A 16,636-nucleotide genomic window follows, 5' to 3' on the forward strand; every position below is an offset into this window, starting at 1 on the left:
ACCTTGTAGAGATGAAGAGGGAGAAGCACCGGTTAAGTGACTGTTGAGCATTTGAATGGGTTTTGCAGGTGATGGGAGCTGGGGACGAACAAGGGACGGGCTCCTCCTCTCAGTGCCCATGCACTTGGGAGGGCATCCGCCCAGAGAAGGAGAGACGACGATGCAGCTTGAAAGGCGGGAAGCAGGAGCTTAAAATTCACTGGTTTGACAGTTGGCTTGCGTAAAAATTTATTTGTTATTGAGGTTTTTATGCGTGTTGTATATTCATGCAGGCCCAGTTCACATAAGGCGGCGGAAGGAATTTAAAAAGTGTAGAAGCCAACAAAAAGTTGCCATATGGACATTAGTGTTCACATAGAGCGGCGGAAGAGAAGGTTGAGAGGTGCCACATCGTGGAAGAAAAAAGGGAGTTTTGTTCCAACCCCCCCCCCCCCCCCTTGGAACAAACTTCTTCCACCCTCCAACTTGGCAAAAAGTGCCATGTTGGCACCAATCAACTCTTGGCTCTACTTTCCATGTTTTTGTTTTATTCTTTCTTCTGCCGCCCGAAAGGTTCACACTGGGCGGCGGAAGAAAATTAGTGCAGTCTTCCTTCCGCCCTCTGTGTGAACACTCGGGTGACGGAAGTGTGCATTTTTTAACTTTTCCACCTGGAATTGCTCATTTTTGAGTGTGTTTTCCGCCGCTTCACTGTGAACTGGGCCTTATTCGTGTTGTATTAATATCCGCTGGCATTGATTAATACAATCTTACATTAATTAATTATATTAATTAGGACCTTACACGTCCGCCTTTTCAGGCTAGCTCAGTCCATTGCACGCTGGATAGCAAATTCACCCTAAATATCTACCCCAACCAGTACTAAGTCGTTGGAACTTGGCATAACTGTGTTCTTCACTAGGCTGATGGTACTGACGGGCCACTGTTGAAGCTCCTCTCTGATAGCCATGAGGAGTATTTAGCGGAGAAGGCGAGCACAAGTAATAAACAGCAGGAGGAGGAAGAAGAAGGAGAAGAAGAGGGGGTCTATGGCAGCAGCACCATCAAAAGGGGCTATTCCCTTCTCCTGTTATGCTGCCTGCCGTGCCTTGCCCATTACCCTGGGCGGCCCTTCTCTCCGGTTTCTACAGTGTTCCCGCTATAATGGGCGCCCAAAATGCCTAATCAGACGCCTGGCCTCTTCCCCCAAAGACACAGCAGCAGCAGCCCGCTCTTCAAGCTCCGCATCGCCCATCATCAAACATAAGCTTGTTGACAGTAAGTCTCCACCCACTCCACCGGACGATGCCTCCTGCATCTCAGATGAACCGCCACCCTCTGAACAGAAGGTGCGACCTTTTCACTACTTCTGATTAATGGTTGCTTAAGATTGATTTGATGAAATTTAAACCTCACTTCTGATTACTGGTTGCTTAAGAATTGTTTTGATGAAAATAAAAGTAATATCGTACTTCTGATTAATGGTTGCTTAAGAATTGATTCGATGAAAATAAAAGTAATTTCAACCCTCTATCGTCTATGTGATTGGTGCAATCATGATCATTTGTCCAACTGCAATCATCTTAAGATATGGTTTCGGTCAATCACAATCATTGACCTTTACCCTACTCTTACTTGATTGTGTGTAGATGCTAACGCACACGCACTCATTGGACTCAAGGATATGACCCCTTTGCTTTGATCAATCACAATCATTTACCCCCTACTCCTACTTGACTGTGTGTAGATATATTGTGCTCATGCACTAATAACTTGAGCAATTGATCAAGTACAAACAAATAGAACAAAAAAGGCGCTGAGATTTGGACCCAATTTTGTCCTGCATACATATTGGTACTGAAAGTTCATGCGCCATCCCCCACCCCTCAAAAAGCTGAATTTTTTGAGGGGATGGCAGGTGATGGATGAGAGAATGACATATTCCCCATCTATCTTCTTGATCACTCACCAATGAAATTTTGATGTGTGAAGAATAGTAGATTTCTTCCATGGTTTGAAGGGAGTGCTCTTGGTAGGCATAGATTTGCAGGTTGGTCCAGTTGACCAGCAATTGGGCTGCTAGGACCTTCGTCTTAACCCTTTTTTACCCATGTCTGTTGCAGGCCTGCCCATTTGTGGCCCTGCAATCTGCTCCTGCCCACGTTGCATCTTTCTCTATGTACTGTTTGTTGGTGCTGGTGGTGCTACCTGCCCAAAGTTGCATGGGGGTTGCCACATGTTTACATTGATGAACTGCATGTCTGGTTATGTGCCAACCTGCAACATGCGCAATGCTGTATGTGCTATGATATCACTCTTTGATCTCATTGAGTGTCTCACTGAGATCCCAAGTCCCTGCCTTCCAGTCCAGGTAAATTGGATATTGCATATGAAGGGAGTTAGCAAATAGACTGAATGGGGCACGTATGTATGAGGGTGGAGCATTGCTATGTGATGCCTCCCTCAGCTTTTACCGAGAAGGCGAAGTTTTCCTGTGAGACTTGAAAAGCGGATTTAGATACCATTCTAGTAGGTCCTTGCCAAAAGCCTCGGTGAAGTTATCTGCTCAACTCTTCAAGGGACCACCTTGACATCCCCGACTATTATGAACTCACCTACAAAGTGGTCCGAAACCTCATGGGAGCATGCATACGTAGTTTTTTGCAATAGCCATGCAAATTATCTATCAAATTGCAATTCTATTGCCCCTACATGGTTTCCAAGTCACCAACTTTCCAAGTATCCTCCTCTTTCGGACGACTTACACAATGCAAGGTACGCGGCCTTGTACTCCGCTTTATTAAGGAGAGTGCCACTCTTGGCTGCTTTTGCTGATCCAGGATATATGACCCAAATCTAATATGAGATTGGTCATGTTCTTTTGCCCAAAAATGGGATGCCGTATCCTTGATGCTATGAAGCACCTTAGCACCCAGTCATGACTCTCTGGAGGGTGTTTGGTGAACTTGCTAACAGCAGTGAGTGCCAAGTTCATATCAGCTTTGTTAATGGAGTGATTAATATAATTCGCAAACAAGCCTTCAGTACAATGTGTTGTCCACCATATCAAATTGTTTTGGATAGACAGCTTCAAGTCAAACCGGAAACTATACAAGGTGAAAGGCTACAAGGCTGAAAACTGTAAACTTCTCATATTTTGCTGGGAACCTATGCTATTTCTCCATCACTCTCTGGCACGTGCGTTTGCTGAAATCATGGTGTCACGTGTATGCCAATGCCATGGCTAATCTTTGGCATGAACTGTCTTAATCCCTGATTAGAGCAGTAGCATCAGAGTCATCATCGTCTTCATCAGCATCATTAGTAGAACCATCTGTATCAGCATCAGAAGCATCTTCATCAATGTCATCATCGTTATCATCATCAGCAGCATCACATCAGCACGCACGTCAACATTACCATCATTGGAAGGCAGGAGTACCCTGTCGGCAGCTTCCACAGTGCTGTCGGCAGCCTACTGGTACCTCTGGAGCAGTCGGTCAGATGTTATCTAGCATGGCAGCAGGTGTGGGCAGCGCATACAGTAAATGCAGCATTTAATCCAAGCTTTATGGCATTTTCTTGTCCCCACAACAGGCCGGCTAAAGATGTGTTGGCTGACCAGCCCCTTTCACACATATATAAGCATAATCATATTTCAGCATTCAGTCAGGCAGTAGTTCATCATTCCTTCATTTCATAACCACAATAGAAGATATGTAGAAGGGCCTAGGTCATCCCTATGGGGCTGACCATAGCCCTAAATCATGTACAAGCATTTATCAACCTTTTGTACCATATTAATACAAGAAAACCCTGACACTAAATACTCTCTTCTTCTCTCTCCTCTGTCTTAATCATTCTTAATTAGCATCAATGTTCTTAATCAGGCTTAGGGCTGTGGATGTACAACAAGGCTTCCGTGCATGCAACATTGGTATCAGAGCATTCAGGAGTGGTCTGCAACAACAAGCGAAGCTGAGGAAGCATTCCTTGAGGGTAGGTACACATACCCAGTACCTCATTAAGCTCTCAGATCATTTCCAAAGGCCTAGCAACATGCATGAGTGTTCATACAAAAATATCAGTCAAGGTCAGTAAGTAGAAGTCAAAGTTAGTCGCAGTTCAAGGTGAGTGGAAGTCCAGGGAGGAAGGATGACAGAGTGTCCACCCCTTCATCAAGTTTAGCAGAAGGGAATGTCACGTGTACGCTCGCGGCATGAATTGTCTTAATCCCTGATTAGAGTAGTAGCATCATCATCATCATCAACATGTTCTTCAGCATCATTAGTAGAACCATCGGTATCAGCATTAGAAGCATCTTCATCAACGTCATCATTGTTATCATCATCAGCAGCATCACATCAGCATGCACATAACATTACCGTGACCATTTTGCACTCATGCAATTTATACATCAATTTGTTGCATATTTTCTGTTGGCTAAAGTTGCAAATCCTCAAGACAGTCCATATGGCTGCTCCATGCCTCACTGGGAAGTCGTTACTTGGTGGCAGCATTAGTTGGGTCTTCATACAAATCCAACCACAGGCAAAACTCATTACCTATGGGATACTTTTGTGTCCGACCTCAAAGCTAGATTCCTTCTACCCTAGTATTTGACCAATTTAGAGGATGAGTTTAACAAACTCTCCCATAATGGGTTTCCTGTGCTAACCTACTCAAACAAGGTCATAACCATGGCACAACAGTTGGGGAAGTCGGTAGATGAGAAGCTAAAACAATTTCTCACGGAGTTGGATACAAACATTTGGTTTCCTATCCGGAACTTCGAGCCTAAGTCATATGACCGGGCTCTGACTTTGACTCAGAATCAGGAAATGATGATGAACGGAGGCAAGCCCAAGCAAGCAAGTCCCAAACCCTAGCAGCAATAGTAGCAATCTTCATCCCAACCAGGTAAGAGTACTCATAACAATAAAGACAACAAGGACACAGAGGCAAAGCGTGTGTAATCATCTTCTTGGATGATATACTAATCTTTTCTGCCACTACAATACAGCATGAGCGGGATAAGGAGAAGGTCTTGCAACTTTTGCAATACAATGAGCTCTACATCAACGAAAAAAAGAGCGCATTTGGTCTATTAGAGGTCCGAGTACCCAAGACTACTCAAGAAATCCGATGATTTGTGGGTCTCTCTCATGCCTACAACACCCACATGGAGAAATTTTTCGACCTTGCAACACCTCTTACAAATTTGCTCAAGGACGTGAAGACACAGCACCAAAAAGTATCTGTTATGCGCAAAGCTCTTGAGGCCTTCCATGACCTTGTTGGTTATTAAGGTTTAATCACAATGTTAAACAAGAGTGATTAGCAAGAGAGCACGAGATAAGTTGAAAGATTAGGCACACTTTAACATTATGATAATTTCCTTTTATAGGAGAGACCTCCCTTTACAAGATATATACATATGTTGCCACCACATATGCCACATGTCAAACTATGATGCCAAGTGTCCCTACGAGGTGTCACCTACATACATCATTGCTTACATAAGATTCTCTTAAGAGGTTGTTCCCACACGCAAAAGAACCCACACACTAGTAGCTGTTCAAACTTCACACACTAAAACTACTTTATTTAAACCTAGAATACTAAGTAAATAGATGCCAGTTTACACAACACCTAGTACCTCTTTATTCCCACATTCATCACTATTAATATTCAGCATTCTCCTCCATAGTGATATTGTGCCTGGAAAGCCCAGTCATCCTCGACTAGGTTTGCGGCATCTTCTTGTTGTTGCTTCTCATCGAAGGTAGAGATGGTAGAGTTTGCCAATTTATCTTCATTCTTTAGCTTGGCAAGTCATTTACTGCACTCGTCGATGTAGTGCCCAGGCTTATGGCAGTTATCACATTTTCCTTTCTTCTTGGTGTCACCCTAAGATAAGTCCACTTTGACTTTGCCCCTAGAGAAGGCTTGGTCTTCTCTACTAGCATCTCCTCACACGGTCTGTTCTTCCTTGTCTGAGAGTAGTGGTGACTAGCTTTCTGTCTCCTACTAACTCATTGATGTTCAGCAGTAGCTATTCTTTCAAGTCCTTCTTGCATATCAAGGTTGTCTAGTTCCCGCATCAAGTACATGACTCTAGCTTCTGAAAGAATGGGTACTATGTTGAGATACCCACTCAGAAATGCTGCAAGAACTGTACAACACTGTATATGGACAGCAAGCATAAAGGAGAAAAGAAGATCACTGCTGAATATCACCAGAAAAGGTAGTACATCATGTGGAGCAGCATGAGGGAGGTCTCGTAGATGCTGCCTATCACTGTAGAAGCTGAAAAATGCGAGAAAAGGAGCCAGCCCTTTTATAGTACCTCAGTATGCTGGTCGGCCAGCTATAGTAGGCCGACAACATGGCTGTAGCGAAAAAATGCTATAAAATGCCTAAAAAATACCAAAAAATGGTAGAAAAAATGCTGAATAATCTCTGCTAAGATATACCAATGCAGGGCGTCATATGGAGCCAGATACAAGCATGAATATGCATGGGAAAGTCCATCTGGGGATGAAATAATTTCCAACACCTCCTTTGCAGCACCAGATGGGTGGACCAACTCCAGCACGTTGCAAAAAATCCTCCAAAGAGTCTGAAGGAACAACCTCCTCATAAAAGGCACAAAGCTCGCGAAGATATGGTACATCTGAATACCAAGAAGGTCTCCGGAAGAAGCCACGAGAAGATCGTGAAGATATCAAAGACGAAACACCCGGATCAATCTGGAGAGAGATGTCCTCAAGAGATGGAACCATAGATGGCTCCGAAAAATGTGGTATCTCCTCTGCATCTGCAACAAGTATCGGGACCGAAGTAGAATCCTCCTCCTATGAAGAAGAAACTGAAACAACCACTGGAACAAACTGATCATTGGTGATAGCGGAATTTGCCAGGTTCGAAGTAGGAACAGGCTCCAAGATAGTGGAAGATGCCTCCTCTGAAACATAAGAAGGAGAAGTAACTGCCAGGAGAAGCCGCTAAAGTAGGAAGCTCCAGAATATGTGAGGATATCTCAACAAAATCATCCACCTACTCTGTAGAAGAACCATTATCCTCCTCTAAAAGAGGAGAGAAAATCTGCAATAATAGCATCAGCATGTAACATCACAAGAGAGAAGATACTCATCCAAAGGGATTAGAGGAACTGATAAGGTCTCTGTCAGAAACTCCTGTAAATAATCCTCTAGGGCACTGACTTCTGAATCAGAAGTCTCGTGTGTGACCACCAGGATGGACTTATCCTGCTCCTGTGAAGATGAAAGAACAGGGGGATCATAGACAGCAAGAAAAGCCATTTTAGCATGAGACTTCGTACTCTCCTCTGTCGTTGGTGAAGTATCTGAGCCATTTGTCGTGGGTGAAGTGTCTGAGCCATCGGAGGAGGACTCCTGCTTTGCTTTAGCTTTGCGGGAAGCAGCCTGTTGGGCAAAACATTTGGCCTCTGAATGACCAAGTCGGCCACAAAACTCACAAGATTCCTTCATCCAGGAACCCTTGATGCTGTTAGAAGTCAGAATCGTCGTCGTCAGAGGATGACTTTGTGGTGACTTTCTACTTATTGTTGTTGGAGTACCCTTTTCCGCCTTTTTCTCCCTGCTTCCAAAGGTCTTCTCCATCTCTACCATGGATCGCTCAAACCCTTTCCCAAACAGCAGTAGGGCTGTACCATACCACATGTCCTTCCCTATAGCCACAGCTTGCATGTAACCTCTAGAAAACTACAACCTGTTCACATGAATCCAAAGACATGTTTTCCACATGAAACCAAAGACTTGTATCCCATAAACCATAGGTCTGTTTCCTTTCGAAAACCAATGTCCTGTTTCCATGGGAAACCCACAAATACACCATCCAAGCACGGTGCCAAAACCAGGGTTGTTTTCCATAGCACCAAGCGAGAGAAAAATAGAGAACCTGTAAGCAAATCCCTGAACACGTAAGTTCAACACGAAGACACCATCTCTCCCATGAACATTGTCCCCTGCGTATGTAGCTTGTTCTCCTGTTTCAGAGTCTCTCGTACTTCCATGGCACACAGAAGAGAAAACACGCCAGGCCCTTATGATGAGAGAGAGGGAGAGATATAATCATCTCCAAGTCTCCACCCTACACCCAACATCAAGCGTATGGTCCTCCTCACACCCACGATTAACAAATCGGGTATAAATACCAGCCCACCAACTTGTACAAAAGCCCCAAACTCATGTCCACAACTGAACCTTGCATGAACATGGATACATGGGCCCTGGCAGACTGAAGCAAACTGCCCAAAAGTAGTCCCTGTCATACAGCAACCAGCCAGCCTGCTTCTTGCCAAAAGCTGGAGAGTTAGAGACATTCAATAGGCGCCTGTGCACTGTTACGCAGCAGCCAGCCAGCCTGCTTCTTGCCAAAAGCGGAAGAGAGAGAGAACGGTGGAGAGAGCGAGAAGCAGTCCAGTCATCTGCTTCCTATGCAGCCTTGCACCACCCTGCAGTCCCAGCCCGACGCTCCCTGCAGCCCAGCCCGCCGGTTCTCAAAGAGAGAGAGAAGCAGTTCAGTCCGCCTTGCTTTTCACCAAGAGAAAAGGGATAAGCCCTGGCGTTGCAGCTCTGGTGTCGCCTGTGCTCTTTGGCGACCAGCCATCCAAGAAGAAGCTCGCTCTTTTTTTCACCAAAAGGAGGCGCCTGAAGAACAGCCCGCCACTCCCCTTTTTCTCATAAAAAAACTAAAAGCAAAAACAATAGCAAAAGCGCTTTTTCAAAATATTATTTATTTTGAACCACCAAAGGTTATAAAACCTTATAAATTAAAATCCTTTTGTCCCCTTCACACTTGGGGCTGTCCACACATGGGTTTCCTTCTCATTCCAAACAGATGCCATTCACACTGTCCACCATGTCCCCGTGCCCACTTGCATACTGTCCAGAGAAAAACACAGGGTCGTAACAATATATCTTTTCTTTTCTTTTCTTTTTCTCCTTTATGTCCGGCATATCCTCCTAGCCCTTAGGCTGCTCTAGTTTCATGAAGATTTATGGCTCCAAAGACACTTTGCTCTCAACAATCGACTACTATTGACTGATCTGATGTCTGATTGCTAATTAATGACTTAAATGGAGCAGACTCTCTCAGCTCTGAGTCCTCTAAGATCTCTAAACCCTCTTATCACTTAAACCAAACCAAATTATGACCCTTTAGACATCCAGCGGATCACTATCAAGTCGTAGCTGCTCCAGAATAAGCACTTTCCCACAACCCTATCTGACTTCTGTTAGACTACAAACTGTCAGACTCGACGCAGAATAGCTTTTCTTATACTCAAAATGATCAAAATGACCCTTTTACTTCATTTGTTGACCCCCTAGACACATGGCTGCCTATAGTTGACACTCTTTTGACCCATTCTGACGCTATATTCTCAACAGAAGAAGACTGTTTCAAACATAAAGCAGCTCAAACCTCCTAAATCATCAGATACTTCTCCACAGATGTTCTATCTCAACAAAATCAAATAGAACAACTCAAACCAAGCTCCAAAACACCATTACTCATAGACCATCACATAGATACAAGCTTCTAACTCATTGTTCTCTTCACAAAGCAAAGAAAGACCGTCTCAACAGCACTTAGACAAAGGGTTAAGACTTATCAGATAAACACACTGAAAACTTGTAGGTTCTCCACTTGTAGATTCTAGCTACTATCCAAGCTACAGTGAATTCACTATCACAAACTCCATGCCTTCCCTAAACAGACACAATACAACACCCGATTGACTTACTACAGGAGTAATTGAACATGATTTTTGGATAAAATCATGTCTCTAAAAAGAGATGCTTCACAGGAACCACCATGAACTCCTCTCTTGATTGATTCTCTGGGTCTTAGCACCCTCTCTACTCTGATTTACCCAAATCCACTTCGATTGCTCAGAACATCTCTTTTGCTCCTCTCGAAAACTAGAAGATCTTTTGTCTGTAGCTAGCTTACTTCACTGTAGGTTGTTCTCTTGCTTCACTCACGCCTGCGCTTGTCGTAGCCCTTCTGTCCATTTTTTTGTCTCTTGTAAATTGTCCCAAAAAACCCCTTTTGCCCCGTCGTTGCCTTTCTAGAACAAATGAGCCAGCTTTCTCCATCCCCCATGCTCTTACTACGTTGGTTTTTCAGCACCTGCTCTTATCCTCCCCACTGCCACTCTATCCCTGCCACCTAGGATTCATTACACATCATCATTTATTTATTATTTATTGGCACCGTGCATGTTTGTTTTGAGCTTTAGGCACCTCTCACATATTGCCCCAACCCTTTCACATTTTGGTTCCTGCTTTCACATTACTTTGATGTGGTATGGCCTCAGTCTCAGGCCGTTCACCTTGCTTGCATGCATCTGACCACTCAGGTCCTGCAACTGATAAGATCCATTGGAAAAGACTTCATGAATGATAAATGGTCCTTCTCATCTGACCCTAAACTTGGTCTGAAAGGTAGTATTTAAAGCATTATTGTATCTGAGGACCAACATTCCCTTCTTCAAGTCTTTGTTTCCCAGCTTCTCATTGAAAGTCTCAATTCTCTTCTGACTGACTTTTTCACACCACTTATGTGTTTCTTCTTTGTCCAACAGCAAAGAATACAAATTGGTTAACCTCTTCTTCTCTTGCTCCTCTTGGGTCATGTTATGTTGTAATAAAAAGTCAAGTGATGGTAACATCACATTCAGAGGCAACACACAATCTTCTCCATATACTAAGTGATATGGGGAGTACCCAGTAGCATTCTTCTCAGATACCCTAAATGCCTAAACTGCTCTGTCCAGGTACAAGTCCCAATCACTGGGATGATCTTCCACAAGCCTGAATAATAATCTCTGCTTCAAACCATTGAAGCTCTCTACCAACCCATTGCATTGTGGATATTATGGTGTGGTAAATCTGTGTTTAATTCCCAACTTCTTGGTCAGCTCTTTGACTAAATCAGCTCTGAATTCTCTCCCACGATCACTGACCATTTCTAAAGGAACTCCAAACCTGTAACAAATCATTTCATACACAAGTCTGCAGACCTACTGGGCAGTAGCTTTTCTAGTTGCCTTGGTCTCTGGCCATCTTGTCAAATAATCCACAGCAGTAATGATGTAAAACTTTCTACTTTTAGTTCCTGGTAGAGGCCCTATTACATCTATTCCCCACTTCTCAAAAGCCCCATAACTCATGATGTGATGCAGGGGTTCAAGAATTAAGATCTTCTTTTGAAAAGCTTGACATTCAGAGCAACTTCTACACCAATGGTGGATATCTCTATTCATGCTTGGCCACATAACTTTTGATGTCAATACCTTCCACTTTGTAATGTCTACACCATAGTGACCACCACAACCTTCCTCATAACAAGCTTTCAGACAACTCAAAATCTCTTCTTGATACAAAACTCTTCTCAGAACAACATTATTCCCTTTATGATACAATGCATCTCTAATCAATACATATTTCAAGGCTCTTTTGACAACTGCAGTTCTCTTCTGGCAAAACCTGTCAACAAGACCTCTTCTTCAAAAAGGGTTTCTCTACCTTGATATAAGGGTTTTTGGATTGTCACAACATGCAAATCCTTGGAGAAAACCTGCCCAACCAACGCATGGGCTCTCATATTACCTTCCTTGGATACATGCCATATTTGGAAGGCCTGGAAGCAATTTAGGAGTTTCCTCACCTTGAAAAACCAAGTTTTCATTGTATCTTTATTCACTTTCCAAGTTTCATGTACCTACCTTATAACCAGTAGAGAATCCCCCTTTATAACCAACCTTCTAATCTTCCTATGTCTGCACTCTTCTAGACCCAAATTGAGGCTTGCATTCTTAGCCTCATTGTTGCTTCTAACTTGAATCTCTTGGTTGCCAGACCACAGCTCCTTGCCTTGTCTGCTCACAAAGACAAACCCAACACTCTCCTTACCGAGAGTTCTTTTAAAAGCCCCATCAAAATAGAGAGTCCCATCTACATCCTGTAGCTCTTCCTGTAATCTATGGTCTAAAACCACTTGCTTTTCAATGTCCTTCACTGGTTTGGGCTTCACTTGCACCTCTTTGTAGGTTAACATATCAACCATATGGGCTCTCACATTTTCTTCTTTAATAAAGCTCATATCATATTCCTGCAATGCCATGATCCACTTCTGAACTTTTGGGTTATCCCCAGGATACTTCATTACATGTGGAAGAAGCTTACAAGAGGTAAGCACAATAAAAGGTCTATGGATCAGATCATAGTTGTCTCCGTACGACGTACGACAACATATTGTACGGAATATCGTACAATACGATATTTTTTCGAGATTTTTTTTCTTCAAAATTTTGTTTTTCCAAAACAAATTTTAAAATTTTTTGGATTAATGGTCTTATTTTTGCTTGTCTATGGCTGTTTGAGCTTTCGTGTGAACTATGATGCTTCCCTCCTTTTTAAAATACTCCATATCTCGAAATTGGAAATACCTAAGTTTGTAAGTGATTTTTTTAAAACACACGATGAGGTTCCGGTAGTTCTTCCTCGGCTCTTGCAAATGAGGACTCTCCGATTGCCTTGTCAGAGCAGCTTAGAGAGCCCGAGTTTGATAATGAGTGCAACATCCTTAGTGAGGGTGACTTCTGCAAGCGCTCCGATAGGCACTCTTCTGATGGAGATGATCCTAGCGAGAGCTCTGATTTTGATAGTGATCACTTCTCCATCTAGATTCTAGCCCCAACCCTCTAGCCTCCCTTTTTTGTGCACCACTTTTTGTACTTACTGCTACGGTTACATGCGCGTAGAGCGCCTTGCATTGTATGACTTAGACTTTAGCCTAACATCTATGTATGTTTCCAACTTGGTTTTAATGGAATTTTGGTTTGAGTCATGTGACAGCTTGCCTTCTCTTTGAAATTGAAAATACTAAAGTTAGAAGTATTTTTTAAAAGACTGTACGATAACATTTTTATAAAAAAAATATCATACTGCATTTTCCCGTATGGTATCGTATCGTACGAACCGTACCGTATCGTACCTGATAACTATGGATTAGATAAGACTTTAAGCTCTTGGTAGTATATACTAGTGTCCAGACTAGCAGTTTAACTTCGTGCCAAGCTTTCTCAACCTTACCCTTTGTCCTGCTGATGTAAAAGACTGGCCTCATATATGACTGTTTGGATCCTTCTGCATCAATATTGCCCCTACTGCATGTTTTCCAATACTAAGACTTAGATAAAATGGCTGGCACCAGTCTGGGGGCATTATGACTGGCAGGGTAGACAGCTTGTCCTTAAGGCTCTCAAATGCATGCTCTTCAAGCTGGCTCCAATTGAAAGGATCCTACTGACTTGCCTTTTGCAAAGGGTAGACAAACTCAGCCAACATGCAGAAAGACCTGGACATATATCTGAGTTTTTTGTACAAAGCTCATCAATTCTTTAGTTGTCTTGGGGCTTTCCATCTGCAACAGACTCTCCACCTTTGATGGATCTGATGCTATTCCATTCTCACTTCTCATGTCCCAGCAGTACAACTCTGGCTTTTGTTATTTTACATTTGGCTAGGTTCAACTGAGCTCCATCATCATCTAGATGCTTAAAGACAATATCCAGCTTCTGTACATGCAACAGCTTGTCACTATTCACACAAAAATCATCCATGAATATCCTCACAAAAGTTCCCAGGTATGGTGTAAGAATCTTGTCTACCTAGCTTTGGAAGCTAGCATAGGCATTGAGCAAACCAAAAGGCATCACCTTGTAGCAAAATACTCCCCATATGGAGTAATGAAACTAGTCTTCTTCTGGTCTTCAAGAGCTATTCTGATTTGATAATGCCCACTAAATCCATCACATACAGAATACCTTTCATGCGCTGCTACCTGATCCAGAATCTCATCTTGAAAGGGAAGAGGGTAATGATGTCTTTTGGTAGTTGCATTCAGTGTTTTATAGTCTACATAGATCCTCCATTTATTCCCCTTTTTAGGAACATAATGACAATGGGAGACACCCACTTAGCATCATATACTGGATAGATAAAACCAGCCTGCAGCAGCTTGGTAACCTCTGTCTCTAGTATTTGTCTCTGTATTGTTCCCAATCTCCTTAGTTTTTGAACTACTGGTTTAGCACCTTCTTTCAACTTGATTTTATGTACAACACTGCTGGTACCCCTCATTTGAGTATAATCTTTTGCAAACAGCTTGGGGTATTTGTTCAACAACTCCTCATATTGCTCTCTTTCTTCTTTAGTCAGATCCTTTGCTAACATCTGCATCAACTCATCTTTGGGAATATTTGGCTTCAGATCTTGAACACTAGCTGACTCTGCTGGATGGTTAGTCACCTGCGCACCACGTATGTCTGCCTCTAGTTCTTAATAGACTTTGGTCCAGCTGTGACTCCCCATCTGTCTCAGATGAACCTATAGAATAGTCTTCACAAACTGCCAACAGAAGTTGAATCAGCTTCCCTCTCTGTTTCTAGCTTCTCTCCAATCTCCAATATTTTACCTGTCCTCAGATCATACCTTATTCTTTTCCCCTTGGGTTTGTCAACAAACATGTCAATGCACCCTCTATACTAGTCTTGTTTGGACCTCATAGCAATGAGCCAGGGCCTACCTAATATGATAGGGTATGCTCCGATCCCAACTAGCATTATATGCATGTCAGTCACAACCTTCTGCCCTAATACATTCATTTCCATGCTCTCAATTACACCCAGGCATTTGACTTTAGAGCTGTTGGCCATTTTAACACTAAAAATGGACTTCCTTGTTACTTTCAAGCCTAATTCATGAACTGCTTCCTCTGTCATAACACAGACTTGGGCTCCACCATCAATATACACTTTACTTACCTTTCGGCCCTGTATCCAGACATCTACAATTGGCAGAATGTCAGCCACCTTGCTCAGCTGCACTACATTGGCTTGAGGTGTCTTAACTTTGACTCTCCTAACACTGGCCAATTTATACCATTGTCTTCTTATATTTGAATTCAGCTGCAACAGCTGGCCATAGGTGATGTCATCATGTCTACCTTCTTATTCTTGACATCTGACAGGAGGCTCCCCTTCTCCCAGCTAAAAGTCATCCATCCCAATTTTCCTCCTCCTGGCTCTGACTCTCCCCTGCTTGCTAGACTCAGGCTTCTCCATGGGTGCCTTCCCTTTCTCTCTTTTCTTTTTTGCCCTAGTCTCCCGACCAGCCTCCCTTTGACTCAGATCTTTGCATCATGGTTCTCTTGTTTTCTCACATGTCTGCCTCATCTTCCTCCTCTTCTTCATTGGTCTCCAGCATATGTGCATTTCCTAAAGGACCTTGTGGTGGTACCTGCCCTTGTGTTGGCCCTTGAATTCCATTGTTCACCTCCCTATTTTCAACTCCCTTGTTCCCTTCTGGCCTCTGAATTATTGGGTATACACTTCTTGGCTCCCTCCTTGGCTGGTACACTGTGGAGCAAAATGCCCCCTTTCCCCACAGTTAAAAACACTGAAAATTCTCAATTCTGTTTCTCAATGGTCTGTCAGCCTATGGCCTTCTAACTTGATCCTGAATGCCCTACACAACAAGGTTCAAGCTCCCAATTTAAATGACAGCAAACAACTTAGGCTCTATCCCTTGACCTTTGGTTGACAGAAATGGGCACCTCTACATCTTTCTGTCTGACCTAGCTGCTACCTCCAACTGTCCTCCACCGTTAGACCTAACCTCGAAGACTTCAGATCTTCTACCCAAAAGCCTAAGTTGACTTCAGCTGACGAATAATTGACCTAAATCTCTTCGAGCTGCCCCAGACAGATCAGATAATGACACTTTTCCGCATCAGACATCAATTGATAACTCCAAACGAAAAACTGTTCGTCAACATCATAACACCTCAAAGACTTGCTTCAGTACTCCATAGCACTCATTAGCATCCTTCTGTTGACCAGAATTCACTTCAATTGATGCAAAAACGACAGAAAACCGTCTTTGAAATCCTCCTTCATGTTTCGAGTCCAAAATGAGTCTTTCTGGATCCTCTGTGATCCTCCCACTTTAGCAAACCCTATAACCACTATCCCAGAGTCTTACCCAACTCTTGGCCGACCCCCTTCTCATCCCCTGCCGACAAAAAACTGACAGAAAACTGCCTCAGATAACCGACGCAGAAATGATCAAAACGTGACCACAAGTTAGGAGAGATGATTGCAATAGATTCTAGACAGAAATACGTCCGCCTGTCTTCTAGAGGGTCCTCCAATGACAAGCGATCATAAACACTTTATCCTAAACTTCTTAGATCCTGTTGGCTCCCTTCTACTGACGCCTTGTTTGTCGACACTATTTTGCCCTAGATGCCTGTAAACTAGTTCAGATGCTTGATGCAGAATCCAACCCCATTATTCGCCCTCATCATTCTCTTATTGTCCTCCTCGATTGTAACATGCGGAAGCTCTGGGTAGTCTTCTTTCAGCCCTAAACACTCTTGGAAACCTTCTGATGCAAAAACGCACCATCTGATGCAAAAACGCAGGTAGAGAGAGAGTAGAGAGAGAGAGAGAGAGAGAAGTGCTGGAAATTCAGTGTATACTATGGTACAAAAAGGTACATATCTGCAGCCCTTGGCTGCCTTCTTGAAAAGGTGGTAA

The 16,636-nt window shown here is 43.1% G+C and overlaps 1 protein-coding gene across 2 annotated transcripts in view; it reads left to right on the forward strand.

The window, feature by feature from the left end:
* The first annotated feature begins 764 nt into the window (after positions 1-764).
* ABCD2 (ABC transporter family protein) overlaps positions 765-16,636 on the forward strand; it is a 58,513-nt gene continuing 42,641 nt past the window's right edge. The window contains exon 1 of one of the 2 annotated variants that reach the window (XM_086802604.1): positions 765-1,328. In XM_086802604.1, coding sequence (XP_086658730.1) covers positions 1,029-1,328 — 300 coding nt within the window. In that variant the 5' untranslated portion in view covers positions 765-1,028. The remainder of the gene's footprint in view (positions 1,329-16,636) is intronic. The other variant, XM_086802605.1, reaches the window with a different exon arrangement.

This window comes from Cibotium barometz, chromosome 9 (assembly GCF_041138505.1).
Source record: "Cibotium barometz isolate CiBa-2024 chromosome 9, ASM4113850v1, whole genome shotgun sequence".
In the NCBI taxonomy this organism is placed as follows: Eukaryota; Viridiplantae; Streptophyta; class Polypodiopsida; order Cyatheales; family Cibotiaceae; genus Cibotium; species Cibotium barometz.